Source organism: Mustela putorius, unplaced genomic scaffold (genome assembly GCF_011764305.1).
Source record: "Mustela putorius furo isolate JIRA1106 unplaced genomic scaffold, ASM1176430v1.1 tig00000031_pilon_pilon_pilon, whole genome shotgun sequence".
Classification (NCBI taxonomy): Eukaryota; Metazoa; Chordata; class Mammalia; order Carnivora; family Mustelidae; genus Mustela; species Mustela putorius.
Window position 1 is genome coordinate 411065 of NW_025421260.1, and position 25978 is coordinate 437042.

The 25978-nt window shown below is 34.6% G+C and overlaps 1 protein-coding gene across 4 annotated transcripts in view; it reads left to right on the top strand.

Moving 5' to 3' along the window:
- PCDH9 (protocadherin 9) overlaps positions 1 to 25978 on the top strand; it is an 899097-nt gene that overhangs the window by 324449 nt on the left and 548670 nt on the right. For 2 of the 4 annotated variants that reach the window (XM_045077540.1, XM_045078233.1), the window contains exon 3: positions 1684 to 1785. The exons of the other annotated variants lie outside the window; for them this stretch is intronic. In XM_045077540.1, coding sequence (XP_044933475.1) covers positions 1684 to 1785 — 102 coding nt within the window. The remainder of the gene's footprint in view (positions 1 to 1683; positions 1786 to 25978) is intronic. 4 annotated transcript variants of the gene reach the window in all.

Genomic DNA, 25978 nt, shown 5'->3' on the forward strand with positions numbered 1-25978 from the left:
ATAACTGTTTTCCTTAGAAATCAAATAAGCTGTTTTCCTTAGAAATCAAAGGAAGCCACTGTGGAAAAATACGAAAGATAGTCCTTCATAATTAAGTGACTTTGTTCAGACGAACCTAGGCACATCCCAGGAATTAAACTGGTACAACAGCATTTTAGAAACTTCACCTGGAAGTTACTTAGATTACAAGCAGAGGATAAAATGGTTATTGCTATTTGCTTATTTACCCATGAAAATTCCTAGAGGAGGTAAGTTTTGAACATGGTTGAAATGATACTATTTGTACAGAGGACAGAAACAATGTATCTTTTTTTCCATGCAGAAAGGTTTCTAATAGGGTTTTGAGAGTCGTGTTTTCCTAGTCTGTCCTATTGCTTTTCCCTTAACTAACAATGAGATAATCCACTGGTATTTTTGAAGTATTAATTCTTTTTTGGTGTATTGGCCCCTTATCTGTGTTTAAAAGTATTTCAAAACAAGTCTAAAAGAATGTAATATGTTTAAAAACATAGTTAAATATATAAAATAGTAGCCTTGAGGTGAAAATACACTGAACTTAACACTAGCCTCAAAAATTAATTCACTTTTTAAAATGTCTTTGATAGTCATTTTCTATCAGATTATTTTTTGGCATGGGAAAAGTAAAATTTCATTGGTTAATTGAAAATGTGCCATACTAGTTTGAAAAAACATTATCTTCTCTACTTATGTCATACAAATCTGTTCATATGAAAGGGTGAAGGTTATATTCCAATGGTGAACCTTTTCCGGAAGCACTACAATATCTTTCATTAATGTAGAAGACTTAGAAATTCCAACGTTACCTGTACTAAAAAACTGCAAATACTTATAAATATTTGTTGCCCTGAATCTAATTAAGAGGTTTAGGAAAGAAGGAAGAAAGGATAACAGGAAGCAAATAATATCTTATTTTTGCATAAAAAAAATATTGTGAGGAATATGGAAGACAACCACTTTAGTATTTTCATGGAGAAAGATCAAGCCATAATTTAATGTCTTACCTTGTATAATTCACATCCTTTTCCAAGTGAATTATTTTAGTTAACCTTTTCAAAAAATACTTGGTATTAGTACAGAAGAAAAGTGAATACTTTAAAACCTTAAGCTTTAAGTTTTTCACTTTTGTTTGCTTCAAATGTATCATTTATAAAGTCTGTTCATGTAGTAGATAAGGCATAAGGTGTGCTCTCGGAAATTTGGGTAGGCAGCCCAACCTTAGGAAGAATAGTTTGTATGCCTAGTTTTCCTTACCTGTAAGTGGAAATAATAATAATATTTATGTCAAGTTGTGTATGATATATATCAAACACTTAGATAATACCTCACACAAATAGTAGCATCATGTAAGATTTAGCTACTAAAATCATAAGCATAACGATACGGCTTTAAAAAAGACAGAGTAAAAATAAAATAACTACACTTAAGATTTTTTTTTCATTTCACTTAAAACATTCTGACAATTTGTTTATCCTGGGGATATTTTTAATCTTTTTTTTTTTTTTTTTGGAAAAGTCTCCATATTAATGCATGTTACTATGAGTCTAGACCCTTGCTAGTTCAAATGGTACTCCTTTAATTAGACTCTTAGCAAACAACCATGTCTCTCAGTAGACACTCTAAATGTGGAGTAGTTTGTCACAATTATTTGGTAATCTCTTTCAGTGTAACTCACACAGCAAAAGTGACAATATTCCTGTCACTCCTCAGAAATGTCCCAGCTCTGCGGGTTTCCACATTCAGGAGAATGAAGAAAGCCATTACGAGGTATGCTGTATCTCTATAGAGACCTCATGTTAGTAACTGAGTAATTTGCATTTTCCTAGTGATTTATATAGTCTGAGTTAACTATAATAAATATTTTCTTTGCCATCCTCTTTTATGTTCATATTTTTATACTAGTACTTTTTTAAACAACATACACTTTTAGAACAAAAGATAAATAATATTTTTCCTCTTTGATAATAGTCTAGCTATTAAATATGCTGTTCTTGTCATTGAATGCAAAGTGTTGATTATTACCTAGTTTGGGAGAAAGTAATGAGCAACTTTCTTTTGGAGTGAAAGATTCCTAATTGGTTAATTTTTATTAGTTGAGCTCAAAGATACGAACATCTGTTGGTTGAAAGACTGATTTGCTTCATCCCCTATACTTAAGGAAGATAAAGAAGACAGTGTTGCTCAATATGAGCAGGTTAGCTGGAATTTCCATTAATCTTTTCCCTTTTTTCCTGCCCTTTCTCAGCTTGATCTTTTATTTCCTTGTATATTTGGATTTAAAACAAAAATTACTTTTCTTTTTCCTTAATGAGTCCATCCATTGTAAAATCTAAAAGATGCATATTTTATTCTTTATACTTTTTTTTTTTTTCTAAATTGGGAGGAGTATTCCAGTACCAATTATTCTAACATGGCTGGATGCAAAAATCTGTTGCTTTTCTTTTTTTAAAAAATTTTTTAATTTTTTAAATTTCTTTTCGGTGTACCAGAATTCATCGTTTATGCACCACACCGAGTGCTCCACGCAATATGTGCCCTCCATAATACCCACCGCCAGGCTCACCCAACCTCCCACCCACCACCCCTTCAAAACCCTCAGTTTTTTTCTCAGAGTCCACAGTCTCTCATGGTTCATCTCAGCCTCTGATTTCCCTCAACTCCCTTCTCCTCTCCATCTCCCCATGTCCTCCGTGTTCTTGCTTATGCTCCACAAATAGGTGAAACCATATGATAATTGACTCTCTCTGCTTGACTTATTTCATGCAGCATAATCTCTTCCAGTCCTGTCCATGTTGATATAAAAGTTGGATATTCGTCCTTTCTGATGGAGGCATAATACTCCATAGTGTTACCTTTCTTTTAATTTATTAAAACTGTGGTTTGCAACATAACATACAATTTACCATTTCATTCATTTTAAAGTTACCGTTCAGTAGTGTTAAGTATGTTCACACTGTACAATAGAATATCAATTTTTAAGGAATTGTGTTTCAATAGTTAACTCTAATATTAATACCTACAAATTTGTTTCATGTATTTCTATAGTCTTAACATATAGATTGTAGATAAATGATGGAGAGATAGATAATATGAATATGTATATATGTATGTGTGAGTGTTAGTGTGTCCTATGTATTCTATTTTCTCATCGAAGCTAGGTTTTTCCCCCATTTCCTTAAAGGTATTGAAAATATTTTGTTTATTATTAGTAATACAGGTTTTTTGCACTTGTTTTTGCCAAGTAAAGGGATCTATCATTCTCAAACCTCCCAGTAGTAATGTAGGTCAGAGAAACTACTTTGATTAATAGAAATTTGATGGAATAAGTACCTTCTTTTCTAACTATTAAATGAGGTGGAAAAAGGATAAAGTGGTGTTTTGGACAGTTTTATCCCTTAATACTTCCTTTACATTTTTTCTTTTTCTGTGTGGATCTAACTCGTCAGAAGCATCCTTCTAGCCTATAGCATATATTCTTCTTCTTATTTTGCTTTTATTTGCTTTCTCCAAAATCTCAATCACTTGACAGTTGAGAGAAGAACTATAATTTAACCCTTTTATTTTTCATCACTACTATGTATATTTCAGGTGTGTAGAACATGGAAATTTCTCCCATGAGTCACCTTTATTTCATCCAATAATAACACAATAACACTTACTCTATGGCAGAAATAAGTAAGTTTTATTCATATATAAAAAGCTATGTAAATATTTTCAAAGCCCACACAGAATGTTCTGAAAGCTATTGAAATCCTGAGTATTTCCCAATTTTTTGTAGAGAATTTAAATGAGCTATAATTAAAATAAGTTTATTTTATAAGGCCCAAAGCACAAAAACACAGTTTGTACAGGGTTTGTCTAGAGAATGTGGAGAAGAAAAAAAAAAAATACTCAGAGTTATCATGTTGACTTACAAGTCTAGTTATCAAAGAATAGTGAAAGAAATCTACTGTGTTATATTGATAAACAAAGGAAAATAAGTTATTTTAGAAAATTTTTATTCCACAAATTCTCACTTGACCATCCTATTCAGGTCCACTACAGTCTCAGCGGTTCCCATTTAGGTCATCTCTATGGTCCTAGTTCTCTCTAGTGCTCTGTGATACTAAAAAAAGATGATGATATTGACAGATGACACTTTTGTGGCACCTACTCTATGCTAGGGTCTGTGTCAAGCTTTTTATGTATATATGTGGCCATCATTTACATTTTGCCCTTGATGAGTTTAGATTGCTTTTCATCATAATATACCTAATTTAGTAAGTATATGCTTTTATTTTTTAATGCAGAGTGAAAATCTCTGATGTTTCTAAGAAAATAAAACTTGGAAACAGAAGTCATGCCAGCTTTGGAGTGCTATAAAGCATTCTTCGAGACAGGGTTTCTATATAAATGCTTAATATCTGTAGACCAATAACAAAGGGGATAGTTGCAGTAACCTGTTCCTTAAAAGTTATTAATCTAGTATTAACCATTCTTGAGAATTTATGAGGTGATTATAACCTACAAAGTTGGTTCCTGTGCTATGCTGTTACATTTTTTTCCCTTTATATTGAATAATGTGGTAAGCCTCATAAATATATTATTTTTTTTTATTTTCTCATCATTTATATGTTCCCTCTTTAATCATCTTAGTAAAGTAAAAATAAGAACATGTTAAGCTTTTAATCATAAAAATATTTAATTAAATAAAACTATACTGTTCAAGTAGAAAGTCATATTTTTTGTTGACTGATATTGATTAATCTGAATGTAGTTATTAATAAGTTTGTATTATGAATTTAGATATAAAATGGAACAAAATCTGTATGACTAGCAAGTTTTTAATCATTCTTAAATTATCAGACTTTACCCATCACACTTAACTTAGATATAACAATTATTGCTTACTTATAGAAAAAATGATAGTATCAGCTATTGGGTAATTTTTGTACCAAACATTACCCCAAGCATTTCATATGTATTACCAAATTTTGTCTAATCTAAGATGTTTAGATGTTACTGTTTAACATCTTAGTGTAATGCATGCTACAGTTTCATTTACCATTGGGGAAAAAATGCTGTTGATTAAACTCTGGTAAGTGCTCATTTATGGTTTCTTTAATACGTTTCCTGCTTCAAGATATGTTAAAATGTAAGAAAGCTTACATATTGAATCATTGAAATATAGCTCATTCAATTCTAACAACAACCCCATTATTATTATTCTCATTTTACAAATAGGGAAACTGAGACATACAGTGGTTACATAATTTGCTTGAATTCACCCAGGTAGTAATTAATAAAGTTGGAATATAACCAACACAACATAGTTTCAGAAACTACAAGGTTAACTACTCTAAGATAGTATTTAAGTCAAAAAGAATTCACAGGCTAGTTGGCTGTCAGGGACCATAGAGATTATATATTCATACTACTGAAGCATAACTTGATGACAAGAAAGATAGAGTAGCTTGCTGTAGGTCACAGAGCTAGCTGGTGATAGCACTGGAATGAGATCCAGGTTTTCTGGATCCTGGAGTGATCTAATGACTACCTCTAAGCTGTATAAAAAATGTCCAAGTAAATGTTAGAGAAAATAGTTCATATTTGAAATTTTTCTTAAATTAGATTTTAAATAAGGTGTGGAATTTAAATGGACTATCATATTTAAGTATTCTCTTCCTGGCAGGCCTTCTGTCATTGGATACACAAAGTACCTTGATGGTTAAAATAGAAGCATAGAAATGAATAAGTGCACATTGTTTTCATGCCATAAATGCATATTACCTTTACTAAGCATCTTTGATCTATAAATTTTATTGTCATTTCCCTTCTATTATGTTCAGTTCCCTTTATCCATGAAATAGCATAGAATGCAAGCAGTTAGAGCTTTGAGTGTCTTATATTCTGCAATCTGTAGGAAAATGTCTCATAGTTATTGGAATTCACACAAGACTGCACCTCAGTATGAGTAGCTGTTCCCTGTCACTGTTTTTGATGCTTGAGCTGAAGTATTTTTACAAAATGCTATAGTGTTCAGTGTATGAATTCTTGAGATAAGACTTTTCCCTTGTAGCAATGAAATCCGAAAATCAATGTCAGATGGAAATCTTAACTCTAAGAGTTAGGGAGATTGGTGGAAGAGTTTTAAAATAAGTATGAATTTTAGCCGCCAGACTTTGGAAATGTGGCAGTTATCGCAAGTGTGAAATTCATGGGTGCAGATGGTTGATCAAGATATCCAAGGATGGACTACTACTATAAATCTCCCGACCAAAACTGGGAAAACAATTTTGATAAGGGAAATATATCTGACCTTTTACATAAATTTGTAACACAGGTTTTTGCTGGATTCAGAGATACACAGAAGTTAAATTATCATTGGAATTTCATGAACATTCCAATTGTGTCATTTGATGGAAATATTTAATAGAATAAAAATGTGTCAAATGGAGAGTGAAAGGAGCATGTGGGAAGAGAATACAACTAAATGTATTAGAGTGTTACTATTTTTGTGTGTCTTCCATTTCATACTCATAACCTCATTTAGGACAGTAGTCTTCTGGGTAAGCATAATTTTCTCACATCAAAGATGAAGTTACAGTACACCTTGAGTTTGAATTCACTGAACCAGGGGTACACTGAGAGCAAGGAGATCAAGGATTCTCCATGTTTGTAACTACAGTTTAGAACCCTCCTGTTTAAATTAATAATACCAAATGGAGTAACAGCAAAATAGTAACATTATCTGTTACTTTCTATGAAAGACATGTAAAGACAAAGGCCTTTTGCTTTTGTTTTACTTGATCTTGGTCTTTTCTTTCCTTTTCTTTTCTCTTTTCTTTTCTATACCTATCACAGATTAACCTTAACTAACAGTTTGGATCTAAACAAATAGAATTTAGCACGTATGTTACACTACATATTTATATTTTCCTGTTTTTGATGTTTTATACAGTTGTGTGAACCAAACACATATAACTTCCAACGAAATAAACATGTTCAGGCCTTAGAATAGATATTACAGTTGATATCAGCTTTTAAGTTAAAATAATAGGCAAATCATTTAACAATAAGTCTTTATGTGCTACAATATCTGAGCGTAATATGGGTAATTTAAATTAATAGATTTTCACTAATAATAATAAATTAATTCACAAGCCAGTTTATTTTCATTTCCTTTCCTCATAAGAACAACCTTTTCTAAAACTCCAAAGGTAAAAATACTTAAAATACACACACAGGCACAAACACATACTATATATATATATATCCATACATATATATTTGGGGACTAATTCCTAATATGTCAAAATATTTAAATTCTCAGTAACATATAGGATTACCCTCCAAAATTAAATGTTAACAGACATGATAAAAGCTTTGTTACACCTCAGTCACTTACTGTGAAACTTTGCATGTATTATGATCAATAGAGACAGTATTCTAGATGACAGACTGGCTTACTCACTAGATAAGGATTTATTCCTCTTTCATCCTTTATCATAAAGGAGCCAAATCTGCGCTTTGGCAAAATAACAACAACAACAACAACAACAAATACATATCATTTACAGATCTATTAGAGTTAAGTTCTCACATGCCCACCTGGGAGAAGTCAAAGATCTTACAAGCCATTTTATGTAAGATTGGCCTTGCAAAAAGTTTCTAACAAATCCCGGGACAATTGCTGACTACCATTAAAAGTAGTTGAAAACTTTCCTTGATATGTATTTGTTATATGTAACTTATATATGGATGAATTTTCCCTAAATCTCTAAATTTTTTAACCACTTATTAGCTACCAAATAAGTATATATAAATTTGAAATTGAATTACTAAAAACTCATTTACAGTACAGTAGTACATAGACACTACATACATTCATGTCTAATGCCTATGTATAATATTTTCTAGAAACTTGATCTTGGTCTTTGAATAAAATGAACATTTTATTTCATACCATTGAACTTATGTTAGAAAATTGTAGGAGGTATTAGTAATATAGGAAAATATAAAAATACTCACTTTTGACCAACTCTATACTACAATCTCTGCCTTCTGATGTGGTTTGATTTAATTTTTAAAATGGAACCATTCCCTAAACCAAATAAACAGGGATTGGGCGCCAGACATTCCTTCCTTTGTTTCTTTCCCATGAATATGATGTTGAGACTGTTCTTTGGAGGGGAAACAAATTATCTGTCTTCCCTTTGTTGACCTTTTGCATAATTATGCTGAAGCCAATCTATAAATCTCACATTAACAATCCCTGTCTGCCTTCCTGCCTTCCACAAATATTCATCCAGCAAATATATCAGAGATGCTGTTATGTGATATGCTAAGTTCATTAGGCTGAGCAGGCACACATGCTTCTTTGTGTCTCGGATATTATAGGGGATACACTCTTAATAGTAAGTTACCATAAAGTGCAAAAGTGCTACAATGTGTTCAAGATTCAAGAGCACATAGCAGGAGCCAGTTTAACCTGTTCCAGAAAAAACACAATAATGTTAATGTAAGTCTGGAAGAAGTCTACCAGGTGAATGATCAGGAGTGATGTGATCACTGTGATCATGGACAGATGAGAATGTTTCTCCAGAAGATTGCATGGGTGAAGGCTGTGTGTTGGGAGAGGTCATCACAGGTTTAAGAAAAGTTCCACTGGTTATTTCTCTTCCCAATTCAGAGCTCTTTCCTGGCTCTATTTTCAAGACCTCATGCTGTTTCAAAATACAGAATGACAATACCTATCAAACTTGACATTCTTAGTTAATGTGGTATCTACCTACACTTTTAATTATTAAGAACAATGACTATGTAATGTTTCTCAGTTCGTGTTCAGTATTGTCAGTTTAAAAACTTCTAAGCACTTGGGTCGCCTGGGTGGCTCAGTGGGTTAAAGCCTCTGCCTTCTGCTTGGGTCATGATCCCAGGGTCCTGGGTTTGAGCCCTGAGTCAGGCTCTCTGCTTAGCAGGGAGCCTGCTTCCTCCTCTCTCTCTCTCTCTGCCTACTTGTGATCTCTGTCTGTCAAATAAATAAACAAAATCTTAAAACAAAACAAAACAAAAAAACTTTCAAACACTTGTGAACTCAGATATGTGTACTTACAGATGCACTCTTAGAGATTTAGATTTTAAATGAATCTTATATATTATATATAGTATGAATATATGTAATAGATGGGGTTTTAAGGTTGCATCCTCATGTAAATGTGCAAATCTGATTTTATTTATAATAGTTGATAGCCCCCTATTATTAAAGAAAGTGCATGTTAGTGTTTTTCAGAGGCTAAATAAATATAATTGATCATTTGGGAATTGCTCCATTGGAGATTCATGGAGATGTTTTCAGTTTGATTCCCTGTAATCCAGCAACAGCTGTAAATCAGGTATTCGATTTTCCACTGGTTTAAGATTTGTTTTCAATTACTTAACTCTGTATAAAGGATGGCCATCACCCTTTTTTACTTTTTATTACACATGTTCTGCCAATTTCTTCTTTACCATAGAACAAGTGGCCTTGGGTTTATTCATAGGAAGAACCACATTTGACAGATTTTCTGACGGCATCAGTGCTGGTTGCATGCTTGATGGACAGCACCAAACCTTGCTGTGGCCCAGCTCCTTTTAATTAGTTGTTTGACGCCACTCTGTGTGCCACAGGCATAGGCTTATCAGTCAAAGACAACTTTGCCATTCCAAATGACAGGTGTGATGCAGCTGTTTGTGGAATGAAGTGTACAAAGACAGAGGAGAAGGGCCTTTCAAACAAGTGACAACCATAGTACTGTTCACTGAAAGATCCTGAAAATATAACAAAACAACAAAAAAGGTAGAATATGAAAAGGTACAAATCAATATTTGTCACATCAGCATGGAAAACCTACATGAAATGACAATAAGTAATATCAAACTGTGAGAATGAGAGAAAAATATACCTGCCTCACAGTACTTTTTAAATCAACTGAAATTGTATGTTGTGATCAATACAGATCAGCCATTTGCTAATGGAATTAACATAGATGTGTAGAGTTCTCAGAAGGCTCTGCATATATCCGTGGATGCTAATAGGGAAGCCTGCTGGAAAGTCTTGTATTTGAAGTCCTACAGAATACATGGTCATAAATAATTTATTGAGACACTAACTATTTCAGGATATTGAAGAGGAGTAGAAGTAATACAAATACATCTGAGAAGAGTATAGAAATGGAAAATACAGAAAAAAATGGAAAATGTTAACATTTTTTCAGAAAATTGAAATATTGAGGAGCACCCGGGTGGCTCAGTAGGTTAAGCCTCTGCCTTCTGCTTGGGTGATGATCTCCGGGTCTTGATAGCAAGCCTCCCATAGGGCTCTCTGCTCAGCCGGGAACCTGCTTCCTTCTCTCTCTGCCTGCCTCTCTGCCTACTTGAGATCTCTCTCTCTCTCTCTGTCAAATAAATAAATAAATCTTAAAAACTTATCTAACATTCTTAAAAAAAGAAAATTGAAATATTGAAATAATAATAAAATTTTCTTCTACTCTGTGATAATTGTGAACTATGAGATTTCTTTCTAACTACCATTGAAAGGATTTGGAAATTGAATAGAAAGCCAAAAGATTCATTGTTAGAAGTGCACATTGACAAATGAAATATTTTTCACAAAAGCATTTCATGTTTAAAATCCTCATTCTGATTTCCAAATATCCACCAAGAATCAATATTTTTATTGATATTTAATATTTTATAAAACAATTTTAATTATATATATACATTATAGGACTTTTAAATATGTTTAAAATTATTATGTAAGCTACAGAAATTCTGATAATAAGGTACTTCAAACTTGAAATGGGTTTTTGGATGTTTGCACTGGTTTTATGTATTTATGTAATACAAATATTATTATACTCTATAGACATATATAATAATTACTTCAGGGGGCACATGAGATGTCATTGGTTGTATCGCCAAATTCTGGGAAGAATGGAGGTAGAATTACAGCTAGTCTTCTTACCTGTTCTATAGTACATAAAATTGTAGGTATAGATGTAGGAATGTTTTACCTATTTAAAAGTCTTTTTTTTTTTTTTAGTCTTTTTTTTTTTTTAAGATTTTATTTATTTATTTGAGAGAGAGACAGAGAGAGCATGAGCGAGGAGAAGGTCAGACGGAGAAGCAGACTCCCCGTGGAGCTGGGAGTCCGATGCGGGACTGGATCCTGGGACTCCAGGATCATGACCTGAGCCGAAGGCAGTCATCCAACCAACTGAGCCACCCAGGCGTCCCGACCTATTTAAAAGTCTTGATGCACACTTGTCTATGACGGTTAAGAATACAAAAATATTAGAGATAATATAAATTACATAATCCCAACTTTGACTTGATTTTAGCTTTTATTTTAATTATATAATTCTGGGTTTAAAAATGCTAAAATTTCTAAAGTGGCATAGAATCACTCTCATTGTTGAAGAATGGTTATCTAGATTTTTTTTTTTCCCTTTAACTCCTTTGGAACTGCAACAAACAGTAGTGTGTATTAGACTTTATGTGTATGTGTTGCATATATTAAATACAGATGAAATCTTTAAAAAGAATAGATTAAGTAGATACCTTCTCTTTAAATCCCATTTATTTCTTCAAGTTTGGACTTTTTAGAAACCTAGATGGTTTGATATCTACAGCTTGTTATGTGTGAGAGAGATTCTGGGGCCAAGACCACAAGGAGATCCATATTCAGCAAGTCAGGAATGGAGTCTGAATATGGCTTTTTGAAAATTTTCAAATTTTATGAAGCATCTAATAATTTTGATATGGAAGGTGGACTGAGGCAGAGTTTTATTAATGACCAGTACATAGGTCATAGGGATAAATGAGTAAGTCTGGCAATCTGAGGATTAGCACTCGCTTTTTCTTAATGGAATGGAGAAGAATAGAGTAGAATAAATTGTATAGAATTTAATAAATGGAACAGAATAGAATGAAGAAAAAAAGAGGTTAAGAGAAGTAAATAGAAGAGAATAAATAATATTAAAGTGCATGGTATATGCAGTTGTTAAGAATTATTTTATTTCCCATGTGTATTTTTGTATATATTTGAGTGTTTATATTGTGTTTCTATGTAAAATGAATTGCTTATTGTGGGTCAAGATCGAAAGTTTGAAAACCATTGATAAAAAATAGCTCACACTTATGTACTGCTTACCATTTATCAGTAACTCTTCAAAAACACTCTGATTGTATTAATGGAATTAACTTCTCCGTTATCTTCTATGACTCTGGCTCTAGTTGAATAAAGGACGATATAGGAGACAAGTGCCTTGTATGGTCACATAGCAGACAAGGTACTGTGACAGAATTCAAATCTAGAAAGTCTGGATCTGTGGGTTGTGCTCTTGGCGGCTACTCTAATGCTTCTGACAAAGCTGGTGGTAGATCTAGGGCTTGAGATCAGCCTCCTGACTCACAGTATTATAGAAGTCTCTTTCAGTTCACAGTGACCTCTCTTGTTAGCCAAAGTCCAATCTTAGGGTAGAATTTACAGATGTATCTCTCATGGATAATTAGGCCTTGTAAAGAGGGTGTCTAAACTGGAAGGGTTTAAGACATTCTCCCCCCAGTAATTTCTCTTGGTGATTTACAATAGGTTTAAACTTAACGTTGACTTAACATTAATTTAAAGTTAACATTAACATTAACTTAACGTTAACTTTAACTTTACTAAACTTTCAGTTAGTTAAACTCTAACTTGACCAACTTGCATAGTCAAGTTAAAAGTAAATGAATCTATTTTCAGTTGTTCAATCTAGTCCTTGGTAAACTAACTTGACTATAAAATCATATTGAAAAAACACCTATTCATAATATTTTTCATGTAACTCATTTTGATAAATAATATGAGGTTAAAGTCAAGATTCTTGAAGTTTAAGTAAAACCTCTATTTATAAACAATATGCACATCAGAATTTAAAACAAAAAGGGCAAATAAGCATTCATTCAAAAAGCAGAAGCCCAAATTTTCACTGTTTTTGACATTGTTACCCATTCAAATGTGTCTGTTTATGTGTTTTTTGTGTGTTGTTTTTTGTTGTTAAGGAGATGTACATGTCTTATCACAAATATGTCTTCCTTTTTTCTGGTTTTGCTAAGAATTTTTTAAAAATAAGATCAAAATTAAATTAATTTTCTAGTTTTTATCTACTTTACAAAATAATAACTCCCAAACACAGTGATATGTTTTAATTATTGCAAAAACACTGTTCTGCAGTGGAAAATGACAGAAATAGAGCTACATTTTGGGTGGCAGCCAACTCTAGCTTCTTTGTTGGGTAATTTATAGAAGTTTGCATTTTGCATACAATGGACATTTCCTGAATCTGGACACATAACAAATAGCTAAAAATTTTATATTGGTCAAATACTGCTCATATATGTGAAACATAAGTTGTTTCAAATTGATCATGGACATTAAAGAACTAGCCAATTAAATTTATAGAGTAATATGAGAATAGAGGGAAAGTCATTAATTACTTACCACTTTCTTACATATTTTAATTTTTGAGTATGTCACTCACATGTTTGCATCTTAAAATTCAAATGAAAGTGAGGAGACTGCCACTACATTCAAACATCTTTTTAGGAATCTGTTTTCTAGTTATAGAAGATGGAAGTTGCTTGATGCCCAGGAGTCAGAATCTCCAAATAATTCCACTCACTGTCAGTTAAAGGTGAAAAAGGCATCCAAAACTAACTAACTAACTAACTAACTAACTAACCAACAAAATCCCATAACATATGTAGGTTTGATAATGAATTTAGGATAATGAAGTTCATACATTTAAAATACATAAATATGTGAGTTTAGCCCACATCTAACAGTAGGAATTTTCTTTAAAAATATACTTTTAGAGAAGAGGTTTATACTCTTTTCAAATTAGATCTTCTATATAACATTCCTATTCTTTTGGTGTGTTGTTATTCCCAGGTTTTTGGCCAGGAGGCCAAGCAGCTTTAAAATGTACTTTCTGGCTGAATTATCTCAATTTTGACTTGAATGGATAATTAGGACATGATATCTGTTTAGAACAAATGAACAGTATAAAATGTCAACAAATTTCATATTGATATTTAATTTTAAGCAATTTGTAGATATTCATTTTACCAAAATTTTATAGAAGATTTGGGATTGTTTTTAGGGAGGTGGCTGGATATTTTATTCACATATTGGCCTTGTTATTATATGAGAAGTTTTCCAGTGGAAACCATGGGAAACCTCAACCCAGCCTGGAAAGGAAAAGCAAGGACCTTTTGGGTGAATCCAGTCTTGATTCAAAATGTATCTAGAAAACACAGTACTTACTATATTAAGACAAATATCGATATGATAAGGAGAGTCTAATTTAAATTCAAAATATGAATTGAGAACAGACCAGTTGTGGTAGTATACAGTGTAACAGTATGCAGCAGTGAAAAGGGGAAGTCATGGATACCGCAATAACATGGATGAATATCATGCTAACTGAAAGGAAAAACAGATATTAAAAAGTTACATATTATATGATTTAGTTTCTGTGACACTTTGGAAAAGGTAAAGCTTTAGAGACAGAACTTCGATCAGTAGTTACCAGGAGTTGGCACTTGAGGGACTCAGAGGAAGTGCTTAGAGTGATGAAGATATTCTGTAATTTGACTGTAGTTGTATGTCAAAGAAAAATTGCATGGATGGAGTTAAATAGGCAAAGGAATTTATTCAGGACTATGTTTAGGAGAGAAATGAACTCAACTCCTTTGAAATCAATGCAGGAGAGTTTTTAAGTGCTGGGGTGAGCTAGTGGGGAAAGACTGGAAGATGTTAAGAAAGAGAGCGGTTAAAAAAAAAAAGAAGAAGAAGAAAAAGAAAATAAAAAAAAAGAGGGAGATGGGTCAGTGTGGATAGGCTGGCTGTGCTTCCTGATTGGCAATTAGCTAAGTTAGGCTCCTCCCCTCCCACGAAGATGAGGAGATGCAGAGACTATTTTTCTTGATGTGTGCATTTTGAAGGGATAACTACTAGGAGAAAGACATTCCTAAGGTGTGAAACTGGCCAGAGCTGTGGAGAGTTACATCTCAAAAGGGCAGAGACAATTTACAATTGCAAGTTTTGTTTATGCTTTTAAGTAAGTGCTCTAGAAAAAGGGAGGCCAGTGACCTAGAGTCAGGAAGAAGCCTGCCTCAGATTGAGTCACGCTGAGGGGAGCATTACAGGCATGTTAGGTTCCCAGATTGTGTGTTTCAGAACTCATAGAACTTTACTTCTAAGTAGGTGGCTTTCACTGTGTGCAAATTATTCCACAGTACTCTAAAAAAACCTGATTAAAAACAAATGCAGCTAGCAAAAATATCCTCATTGGTATAGACTGAGAGTAGTAGAATCATGATGCCATAGAGAAAGGGAGAAAAAGTGAGATTATAACCCCACAGGGAATAAGTATATGGAACATCTAACATCTTTTGTTAGTGATATGGTAATTCATAAAACCTAATATATACACCAGACAGCAGATCTCTGATGAGAAATACAAAATAGAGACACTAACTGCTATAGATAAAATTATGTTTGCATATCTTTCTGTTTACTGGATTGTTAAGAAAAGCAAGAAGCCCTTACCCAGAGGAGCATATCTGATTAAAATCAATACACTTATATATCCACATGCTATGCCACACTCACTATTCCAACTTCAAAGAACTGAAGCAATTGTACTATTCTTTCCACAACAACTGATGTACATAGTGATGGTGAAAAGCATCTCAGCAGGAGTGAACTTTCCTTTTTGGCATGTGCCTCTTTCTCAGAATGCAATAGTCTAGTGGCAGAAAAAGCAAAGAGAGTTTCTATATGTTGACGCCTATACTGCTGAATGCTTTATTTCCAAACCAGAGTGTCTACTCTCCCTAAGGTGGCAATTGGAGGGTAAAGTTCTTGTTTTCACGTAGGTGACAAAGGGCTGGGGGCACACGGGGCCAGGATCTCCAGAGGACAGCTTGTTAACAGGATTCACAGGCCTCTCTCCCTTCACCCTTTAGTCACTTCACTAAAAATACAAAAGGCTCATTTAGCAGCACCCTTAGGCATATGCTTCACAGACCAATCATCACAAATATTTCCTTCCTGAGGCTCCCTTGTGACCTTGAGAAGTGTGACAGAGGACTTAGAGGATGGACTGATAGAAGTTTCGTGATAAAACAAAAAATTGTTCTGCTGCATGATGAAGAGAAATAAAAGGGAGTGAGCTAGATATATGTTTAGTTTAAATAAGGCTCGATAAATTCTGTAACTCTTTTGTGCAGTGTTGGCCCTAGATCAGAGGTACTCAGCCTGCACAGTAATCAGGACTTTCTCAGTAAACCTCAGCCTGTTAACAGTTCTTACCACATTTACTTTCTCAATATGATAGTACTTTACAGCTATCTACTCGATTATGGCCAGAGTTCCTAGCAGTTATTGGTAACCATACCATCGACTTTATATCTCAACCAGCCCAGGCAGGAGGAATGCAATCAGCACAGTGAATTTCCTAACCTGGATCTATCTTTCTGAAACGTGAAGATGATGACTCAGTTCTACAATTGAGCTTGTGATTCTCACTGTGGTGAAACTTCTTATGTCATTTTTATTTTTAGCTCTTTGGCACAATTATAGAAAATTATTGTAGGAAAATCACAGCTTCCATAAGGAGGAGCCCTGACTGCTTTTAAGGGGTTCTAAATGTTGGGAAAACTCATAAACCCTGTGCAATGCATTTCTTGGTGGGGAAATGCAGATAGAAATGTGTTTACTAAAAGAATGAGCAAGATTGCAAGACAGTTTCAGTTTATCTTTTCCATTCTCTACCCTCTCTTTTTCAACCCTGCTTTGTATTTCCTTTGCCAGGGCTGCTATCAAAACTCCACAGTCTTCTAAGGCTTAACTTTCTTCAAAAATCACCTCTCTAAGATTCAAGGGTTCATTCCCTGCGTGTGCAGCATAACTAAGTTGTGTGACCATGTAGTTGATGAGAATGACAATTTTGAGTAACTACTCACCCACTTCCCTCTCACTGAGATGCAAGTGAGTAAAATGAATTAGTTTAATATAAAGCCAGAGGTGTTTGCAAAAGCTAAATTCAGTAAGACCATGTCATAGTGATTTGATACGTCAGAGTGACTTCAGTACCACAAAATACGGGGCCAAATTTTTGGATTGCCGCCTATACACCTTAATGTTTGGTTATTATCCATGTTATGTCTGACTCACTCCTTTACTAAAAGCAGTATTTTAGGTCTGGAACAATATAATTTTTGATATTCTTATTATGTAAAACAATGGCAGATTTTACAATTTGGGTTTTTAGTAGATTTTAGATATATGGGTATGCTTTTACTTCTAAGCCAGTGTCTAGTACACTTCAAATACCAGAGGTGATGTAATGATACGAATGGAAGATCTAGGTAATATTTTATAATACAGCTGTTACCTAATGGTCACTTCTTGTAGTTTGGTAGTAATTAGTATATTAGTATTACTGTAACTAGTACTAAAGCAAAGAGGCAGCTAGTACTAAGAGTATTCTTAATGATTTTCTATTATGAATGCATGTGATTTATAAGGGCACTCTATAGTTTCAAATTAGTGCATTCCTTATTTGAAAGTTTCAAATGCTTTTATTAACATCTCCCTTTTATACAAACATTTTCATGCTTCCTTTTCTACTTTATGTTTGCTAAAAAGTGTCTTCTCTAGAAAATAGGACGTAGCATTTTTTTTTTCCCATGGCAGAATGCATATCTCCGTTTTTAATGCATGAGCAGGCGGTTTGGTTCATTAAGCTCAGTGGCACCGACAGTAAACTAAAGAGGAATGAAAGGAAAAGGAACTGAAATACCGTCGTCCCGCTAATGATACTGAAACTACTCAGCTTTATTGGGACACTGCCCAGACATCCACTAATAGAAGGCATGGTTCAGGATGTGAACTTGGTGCTGGAGTGCCAAAACCACAAATCTAGAGGGGAAAAAAAAAAAAAAAAAGTATTGCCTAGAAGAATGTCTGGAATAATTTAAAGAATTATCCAAAATTATAGTGTGTGTATGTTACTATATTTGTTCGTGGGTGGGTTAGAATGAGAGAGAGGGTGGGCACACAATAGGATAGAAGAAAAAAATTGAAGTGGGGGAATATCCAATTATCTCAAGACTATATTGAATGAGAATAGCAGTTGTATCACAGGGATATATGTATCTCAGGGTGTGTGAATTGGAGAATATCCAGATAGCTTGGCGTCACTTTTCGACTTAAAGAATGTAGCTTCAGAATGTTAAATAATTTCTAGATAAATGCATTTACTTAAGAAGGAAATAGAATGCATGGCTCTTCACACATCCATACACTTCCATATCTCAATATTTACTAACATGGTTATAATAATTAACTACGATTTCTTTTATAAATGAATATTATTGTTCTCAATTTACCCCTACGCATGAGGAAGTATTCAGAAATGTGCCCTTTGAAATGAGGAAAGAAAACAGATTCTCTGTTCAAATTGGGCTTATGCCCAGTGCGAACAGAGAATCACTCAGCTGGGGACGGCAGCTTTCGTGGCCTCTGGCTAACACTAACCCCTCAGTGGCTTTTCACAGCCACTTAGAATCAAGTCCCGGGAGGCTCCAAGTGGAAGCTGCAGCTGTGGACTCTGGGGAGTCACCTTTGTGGCCCTCAACACATGCTCACAGGTCCCTTTCTGATTTCAGTCCTGCGTAGGTTTTGTGCAGAAGGTTGGAGGGCAGGTAGAGAAGGGACATTCCTCTCACCCAGTTTTCCCCTCCTCTTTGAAAAGCGCTCAGAGAGAGAGAAACCTTTTGGACATTGGTCAGGTATGTTCTGAAAAACACAGATCAGAGATTGGGCTCAATGACATCTTTGCCCCTTAAAAAGCACAGAACTAAACACAGAAGTCCCTTCTTTAATGTTCCACCAAAGGCAAATGAGTCAACAGAACAGAGACAGTAAGAAGGCCAGGGCTGATCATTGAAACTGAGTTCATGCTGAACATTTGAAGGTGGTAGGAGAATCAATCCATAGTTAAAGCTTTTCCTGCTGGAGGACTTCACTGAGAAGCACATGGTATGTTTTACAATACCAAGAGGATCCCTCCTATAGGGGAAGGACATGGAACATATGGAAGAAATGGAAAAAATCCAGCAAGATGTCCTTAAATAGAAATGAGTTTCTAGATAAAAGACTTTTATGAAAAAGAAATACCAGCTCTTTCTGGGTCTCAGGTATTCATAATGCAGCAGAAATCTCCGTTTACTATCACAGACTCTAACAAGTTATTACAATTCCTCCCATTTGCTTCCATTTTTATTCCTATACTCTTCGAAGTAACAAAAGATAAATTAAGTGTTCTAACCTACCAGGGGACTAAAAGGCCTTGATCAAACTAAAAACGTCGTAGAGTTCAGTAACATCAACGGGTGAACTGGAATATTGGCTGGTTTGACAGTATAAAAACACAATCCTGATTTTCACTCGAGCCGTCTCTCTCTCACCAGTTTATCTCCATTAAATGTTGAGCTCAGGAACTTCATATTTTAAAAAGCTATCCAATAAAAGAAACATCTGGAACCTTAGTGAAAGCAAATTCTTTAAGGCATCATAAGTTTTTGTTCTATAGGATCATGGCTCAAAAGTGAGTAAATGAATTTAATTCAGAATAGCCTGGCTAATTAAGTATGTTCTTTTAATATTCAGTTTAATATACATATGTTAGATTATTACTTATGTTCAATACTTCGCTATTTTCCTGGCACTTCAGGGATAAACACTTTAGCGAGTTCTTAAGTTCTACATTCAAATTTTCTAGAGGTGGGGACAGATCCCGCACACACATTAATAGTGCAGCCTTTGTTATTGTATGCTGGGATGGGGCCCATCAGCTGGAAGAAGGCTGGATGGTGGGAAAAGTTCAGGCTGACATATCAAGGAATGCCTCAGGGAAGAAGTAAGGCTTAGGAGAGCATCAGAGAACAGTAGCAGAGCTATCAGGAGATTAGAGTGCGAATCGGGAAAGAAAACTGTGAGTGTTGTGCAGTTTAGACAAAGGAGGCAGCAAAGGAAGGGGCACAGGATGGGAAATTTTAAGTTTCATCATGGTATAGAGAGTGCACTATAAGGAGGGGCACATTTTTACCCTTGATCCCAGCTGAGAGGCCAAAAATTGGTAGAAAAGATACAGTTTAATCAAATTTATTGCGGATACGAATTTGTAAACCAGAACTAATATTATGGCACTCAAGATTTAGTGAGACAGGCAACAATAGAGTTTAAGATTATTAATGTTTTTAACATGTTTTTGAGGGGAACAGCACATAACCTTTTCTTTTTTAAATTCATAAAGCTTCTAGTAAAGGAATTTTTTCCTTTTTTTTTTAAGATACTTTTTTTTTTTTTTTAAGGATTTTAGTTTATTTATTTGACACAGAGAGAGAGATCACAAGTAGGCAGAGAGGCAGGCAGAGAGTGGGGAGGGAGGAAGCTGGCTCCCTGCTGAGCAGAGAGACCCAGGTGGGACTCTATCCAAGGACCCTGAAATCATGACCTGAGCTGAAGGCAGAGGCTTAACCCACTGAGCCACCCAGGGGCCCCAGGAATTTTTTCCTTTTAGGCAGTGATGTTTTGGGAGGGAGGAAAGAAGGGGAAACAGAGAAGAAAAAAGATTATTAATAACATTGATGTGGCATAAACCCTTTATTTTCATCTCTTCTTCAAAGGCATCCCTTCTGTTTGATGACCTAAAAGCATTGTAAACTTGATTAGTCTATGAAAGTATTTATTTTTTAGATGGTTTGGTCAACTATCAACATTATGTTACCTAATAAAATATTATAATGAGGCAAAAGCCAGTTTAGCTTTGGGTTTTTTTTCTTATGCTGTTTCTCCTTTTACCTTCTTCCCCCAAATGAGCATAACCACCACCCACCCACTTCCCAACACACATCCATAGAAAATCGGCCTCATTCCTGAGATCCTTTCAGTATTACATGCATTTTCGATTGCCTGGTGAGTGCAGGGCATTACCCCCACATAAATTATGAATGAGGACAAGCATGAAATAACTAACAATAATGTGATATCTACTCGATTGTAGATGCTATGAGAACACAAAGAAAGGAGCAATTAGATTCTGAAAGAAGCCAAGTGAAAGAACAGTAGAGTGTGATATTTAATATCTAATATCTACCTTTTGGGCTGAAGTCTTTGTTGGTATAAGAATGCTTTTTCCTGCTGCAGTCCTGGAAGCCCATACAGAAGAAGGGACCAGAAAGTCATAGTAGTTTGGAATGCTGAGCCCCCTCCATGGAGAGCCGTGGCTCTGGAGAGTCCCACAGCCCTGTGATGGACTTTATGGGAATAAAAAATAAACTTGTTAAACTACTGGAAACAAACAAACAAACAAACAAAAAAGGTCTACTTTGAGTGCTGGTTAGGAGTTCAGTAGGTGAACGGTTAGGAGCAAAAGCCCACCAGGTGGAGGGGACAGCAGACAGGAAAGGCGAGGGGACTGAGGTGTATGCATGTAGTTCTGTTACTGGAGAAGCTGGTCACATCTGCAGAGACTGGACCAGTACTTCCCATTCTATGTCCCAGGAGATGGGGAAAAGCAAACAAACCAAAAAACATGGTAAGAAAACAGCAAATATTTAAACCTCCATATTTCTTTCCTAGAGGACTTCTTTATCTCTTTAATAAGCTAATATGTTTCCTTACTCTTCCATAAGACATTGCCATCATTTCAGGAGGCATCTCATGTGACTAGTGTTTTATGGTCTATAACTTGGGAAAGGCTGACTCAGTCAAATGTGCCTATTTTGTTAGAAGAAGGCAAATGAAAGTATTTAAGATTCACTGGATGCTTGAAACTGGGACAAATTCTTTCAAACAAATACCTGCCCTGCCCTCTCCCCACACTAGTACTGACTACACATCTGGCCGTATGTCTGTGGCTTCATAAGCATGAGAAAAAATGAGCAAGATAGGGTGTATGCCTCTAAGCAGCTGACGTGTGTTCAAGTTGTACAAAGGAGTGAAGATCATTTCCAACTGTTGGAACAGGTGAACACTCTTGAAGCAGGTGGCACTTCAGCAGTGCCTTACAGCAGATACAGATACACATGAAGAGCGTTCCAGGTGGAGGCAATAGCAGGAACCAACGTTCTGTCTTGAGCTCCAGAAGAGTGAGGTACCCTGGCTCAACTAAATGTGCGCAGCTTGTTTGGGGGGAAAAAAAAAAGAAGATGAGAAAAATGAGAAAGAGAGTTTAATCTTATCTAGATACTAAAGGACACTGAATGTCATGATAAGGAGTTTGAAAGTCAATCTCTACATAGTGTGAAGTTGTAAATTTGTGAACTCTGACATCATCATAAGAAAGAAACTGAGAACTTCATGGGGTCAGCATTATTTATCTTTAATTAAGATAGTGTGAGCAGATAGAATTTATGCACTGATATCTTTTTGAAGACAGTTTTGTTTCATGGGATTTATTTATTTTTAAATTATGTCCTTTAACTGGACAGCTTTCCCATTAATTAGTGTCATAGTAAAAGAGTAGTTGCCGTTGCCTTGTATTTAAAACAGTGAACAAATTACCGTTGAGTAACTGCTTTCTGGATATGTTTTGAGGGCATACAAAATTGAACAAATATTTATCAAGTGTTTTTCTGATTGAGGGAAGCCAGATCTGCATATGTGACATTTTCTGAGGGCAATTATATTCTAGGTAATATGGAATTGAAATGTAAATGCCTGGCGGAGAACACAGAAAGAGGAATGCAGGTTTCTCTTTTTAGTAAAAGAAATGAAAATGGGGTGCAGCCTTGATAAATGAGGAAAACTTGGAGAGGTAGAGAGGAAGCATGAGGTTAATGTGGGAGGAAAAAGCATGAGCAAGACTGCACCATCAAGTCTTGTTGCTGCATGTGCCTGGCATTGAAGACGAACAGGCAGCATTCTGAGATGGCAAATAAATATTGTTTGTGGAGTGGAAGTACACTAAGGATATATATGGCAAATTATGACAACCAAGAGTTTACTTTTAGATTTCTAAAAATGTTAACCAGAGTTTCTCTGTGGCACATGAGATAAATGTTAGTTTCAGAAATAATTATACTGCCACCAAGATAATTTCTTAGAAACCAATGCTCCATGGAGACAGAAAACTACTTGTTTTTGAATTGGTGACTTGGCTTTCTAGATCAAATAGGCAATATAGCAGGAAGAGTGTAAATTTGCTTTTAAAAGTGGATTGTACTAAAAAAAGGGAGGGGGTTATATGGCATGCAGATTTAATAGGTTACGCATAAAAGCTACAACAAGTAAATTTTTTTTTAAAGATTTTATTTATTTATTTGACAGACAGAGATCACAAGTAGGCAGAGACAGAGAGAGAGGGAAGCAGGCTCTCTACTGAGCAGAGAGCCTGATGCGGGACTCGATCCTAGGACCCTGAGATCATGACCTGAGCTGAAGGCAGCAGCTTAACCCACTGAGCCACCCAGGTGCCCACAAGTAAATTATTTTTAAAGGATTGTTAAGTTTACCTTAGATAAACCTATAGAGCTAGCCTGCTTTACCCAATCCTAACAATGGCGAACTTGCCATATTTCACATATGTGATGATTTCTCTTTCTTTTGCATTATTTCTGTGGTTGTGAGTTCAAGAATATTTACAACCTGAGTATTTATAGAAGGCATTGGAAGTAATCTTAGAGTTTTAGGACTAGAATGCTTAAAAACATATATTCTTTTATACCTGTTACAGAATCCATTTTTAGATGTCTGTCATTACTTTCTTTTGTAAAATATTTTCAAACAACATGTTTTGGAACTACATATTGCTATCCCTTACTAATATAAACTGCTTTCCTAATCACAAATCAAAATTGCAAATTATAATAATCTAATTCTTCAGTTAGTTGCAAATAGATATGTGTAGATGACCCAACTACTTCTAGTTTACAAGTATTTTTATCTAACATGTCTAAAGTACTTTACATGAATTATTTTATTTAAAACTCAATTACTCTCTCCCTTTTTTAGAGGAGACTACTGAGGTGTAAAAAGATTTAGCAATTTGTCCAAGATCACACACTCATGGTTAGTGTTGGAATTTGAATTGTGGCTCCAGAATCTACTATTTTTGGCACAGTATGAAGCTCAATGTCATCAGGAATATATAAGCAATAAGCAATTCATTGAGTTAATATATTTAATTTTTACCATTTATGAAGGGAAATAACCAAATATATGATATGAACCCACTGTCTATTACCTGCTTTATTTATATTATGTCAAATAAATACACTGTTAGTTAATTCTTCTTATATTCTTTACAGGAATCTTTTTCTTATATAGAAAAGGGAGACCTTGAGATAGTTTTCAGACAATTAAGATTATTCATATGAGGACTATGAAATATTAAATGCAGTAGAATTACAGAAAGATACCTGAATAAACTTAAATATTTTTTGCTTTAATTTTTTTATTGTTTTCTTACCCAGTAATATAATTATTTGCTTTCCTACTATTTTTTTTTTTTTTTTGTAGTTTCAAAATCTTTCTGTTCATGATTGTCAGCTTTCATTACTTAGAGCGGACCATCCCATTTGAGAGGCACATGTCTCATCCCTCATCAATTTTCCTTTATTTTGGAGTTGTTGCTGTCACAAGCGATGATGTCTGATGTTGGAACTTCATAGGATGATTGTACCCAGAGGCTTTTTAGGCAGCTGTGTTTGGTGTCTCATGGACATTAAAAGGAATGCCCTCACCATAGCTTCTTAACGAAGTACTACTCATATAGTAAGTACGATGGATCCAACCAGTGTTTTATCATTATTCTACTTACTTTGATTTATTCTTTAGTACTTCAATAGCACAATATAACCAATCTCTTGTTTGTTCTAATCACTGCCACTATGCACTGAGCTCAGTGCTTTGTAGCTATTTTTCCTTAAATAATAACATCTCCTTTTTCATTCTGTATCCTGAAGCATTTTTTGGATTTGTCCTTTGGCTCCAGGATTTGTTTGCATTCATTTGTACTAAACTACATTAAAAAAAAAAAAATTGTCTTCAAGCCAAGCCATTTAAATTATCTAAATATGTCAGTAAGTTCTAAAGGATGTCTTATTTCATTTCCTATTCTGCTTTTTAATTTAACAGTATTAGTAATTGTGCAACCTATTGTAAATCTAATTTGAATAATTTTTTGTTCAACTAGATGCTTGATGTGTTATCACACAAATGCATTTTTGAGATTTCCTTTCATGTTCCTTTCTTATCTCTAGGTCTGGGCAAAATGAGTAGAGCTGCCTTTGTCAAAGATACCTTTTCAGAACTGAGGTTATTTTTAAAATGAGCAAGGTGGGAAAATGGACTTCTTACATATTCATGTTATTTACACATAATTAATCTTAAATTGTCATTTGATACTGGCAAGTGCATTAGCTTATTTTACAAAGCTATCATGCCATCTGTAGGGTTATGTGTATGTGTGTATCTCTCAAAGGAAAAAAAAAAAGAGCGAGAGAATGGTAGCCAACCACTGGGACCAACCATGTTCATTCTGTTGCACTCCCTCAGTTTTAGCCATCTTGATATTTAGCCATCTCTTTTCAATATAAGAATACAATTTAGAGTAAAGGCTGGCCTATGATTGTTGGCAAGGCATTTATGTAGCCAGCTGTAAAATTTGCTTAAGATTTGTACTTGTTTCTTTTTCCACCACCCTAGAGAATGCCTCCTCTAGTGGTTTTGATAGTGGAAATTCTCACTATTAACAGGATAAAATTCGAAGTAGGAAAAACGTAATTATTAATCGTGCATTAGTATTTCTTTTCTTTTGACTTGAGAAGAATCACTGTTATCTACTTTTTTAAAATTAGCTCACAGCAAATCTGCTAAGTGTCT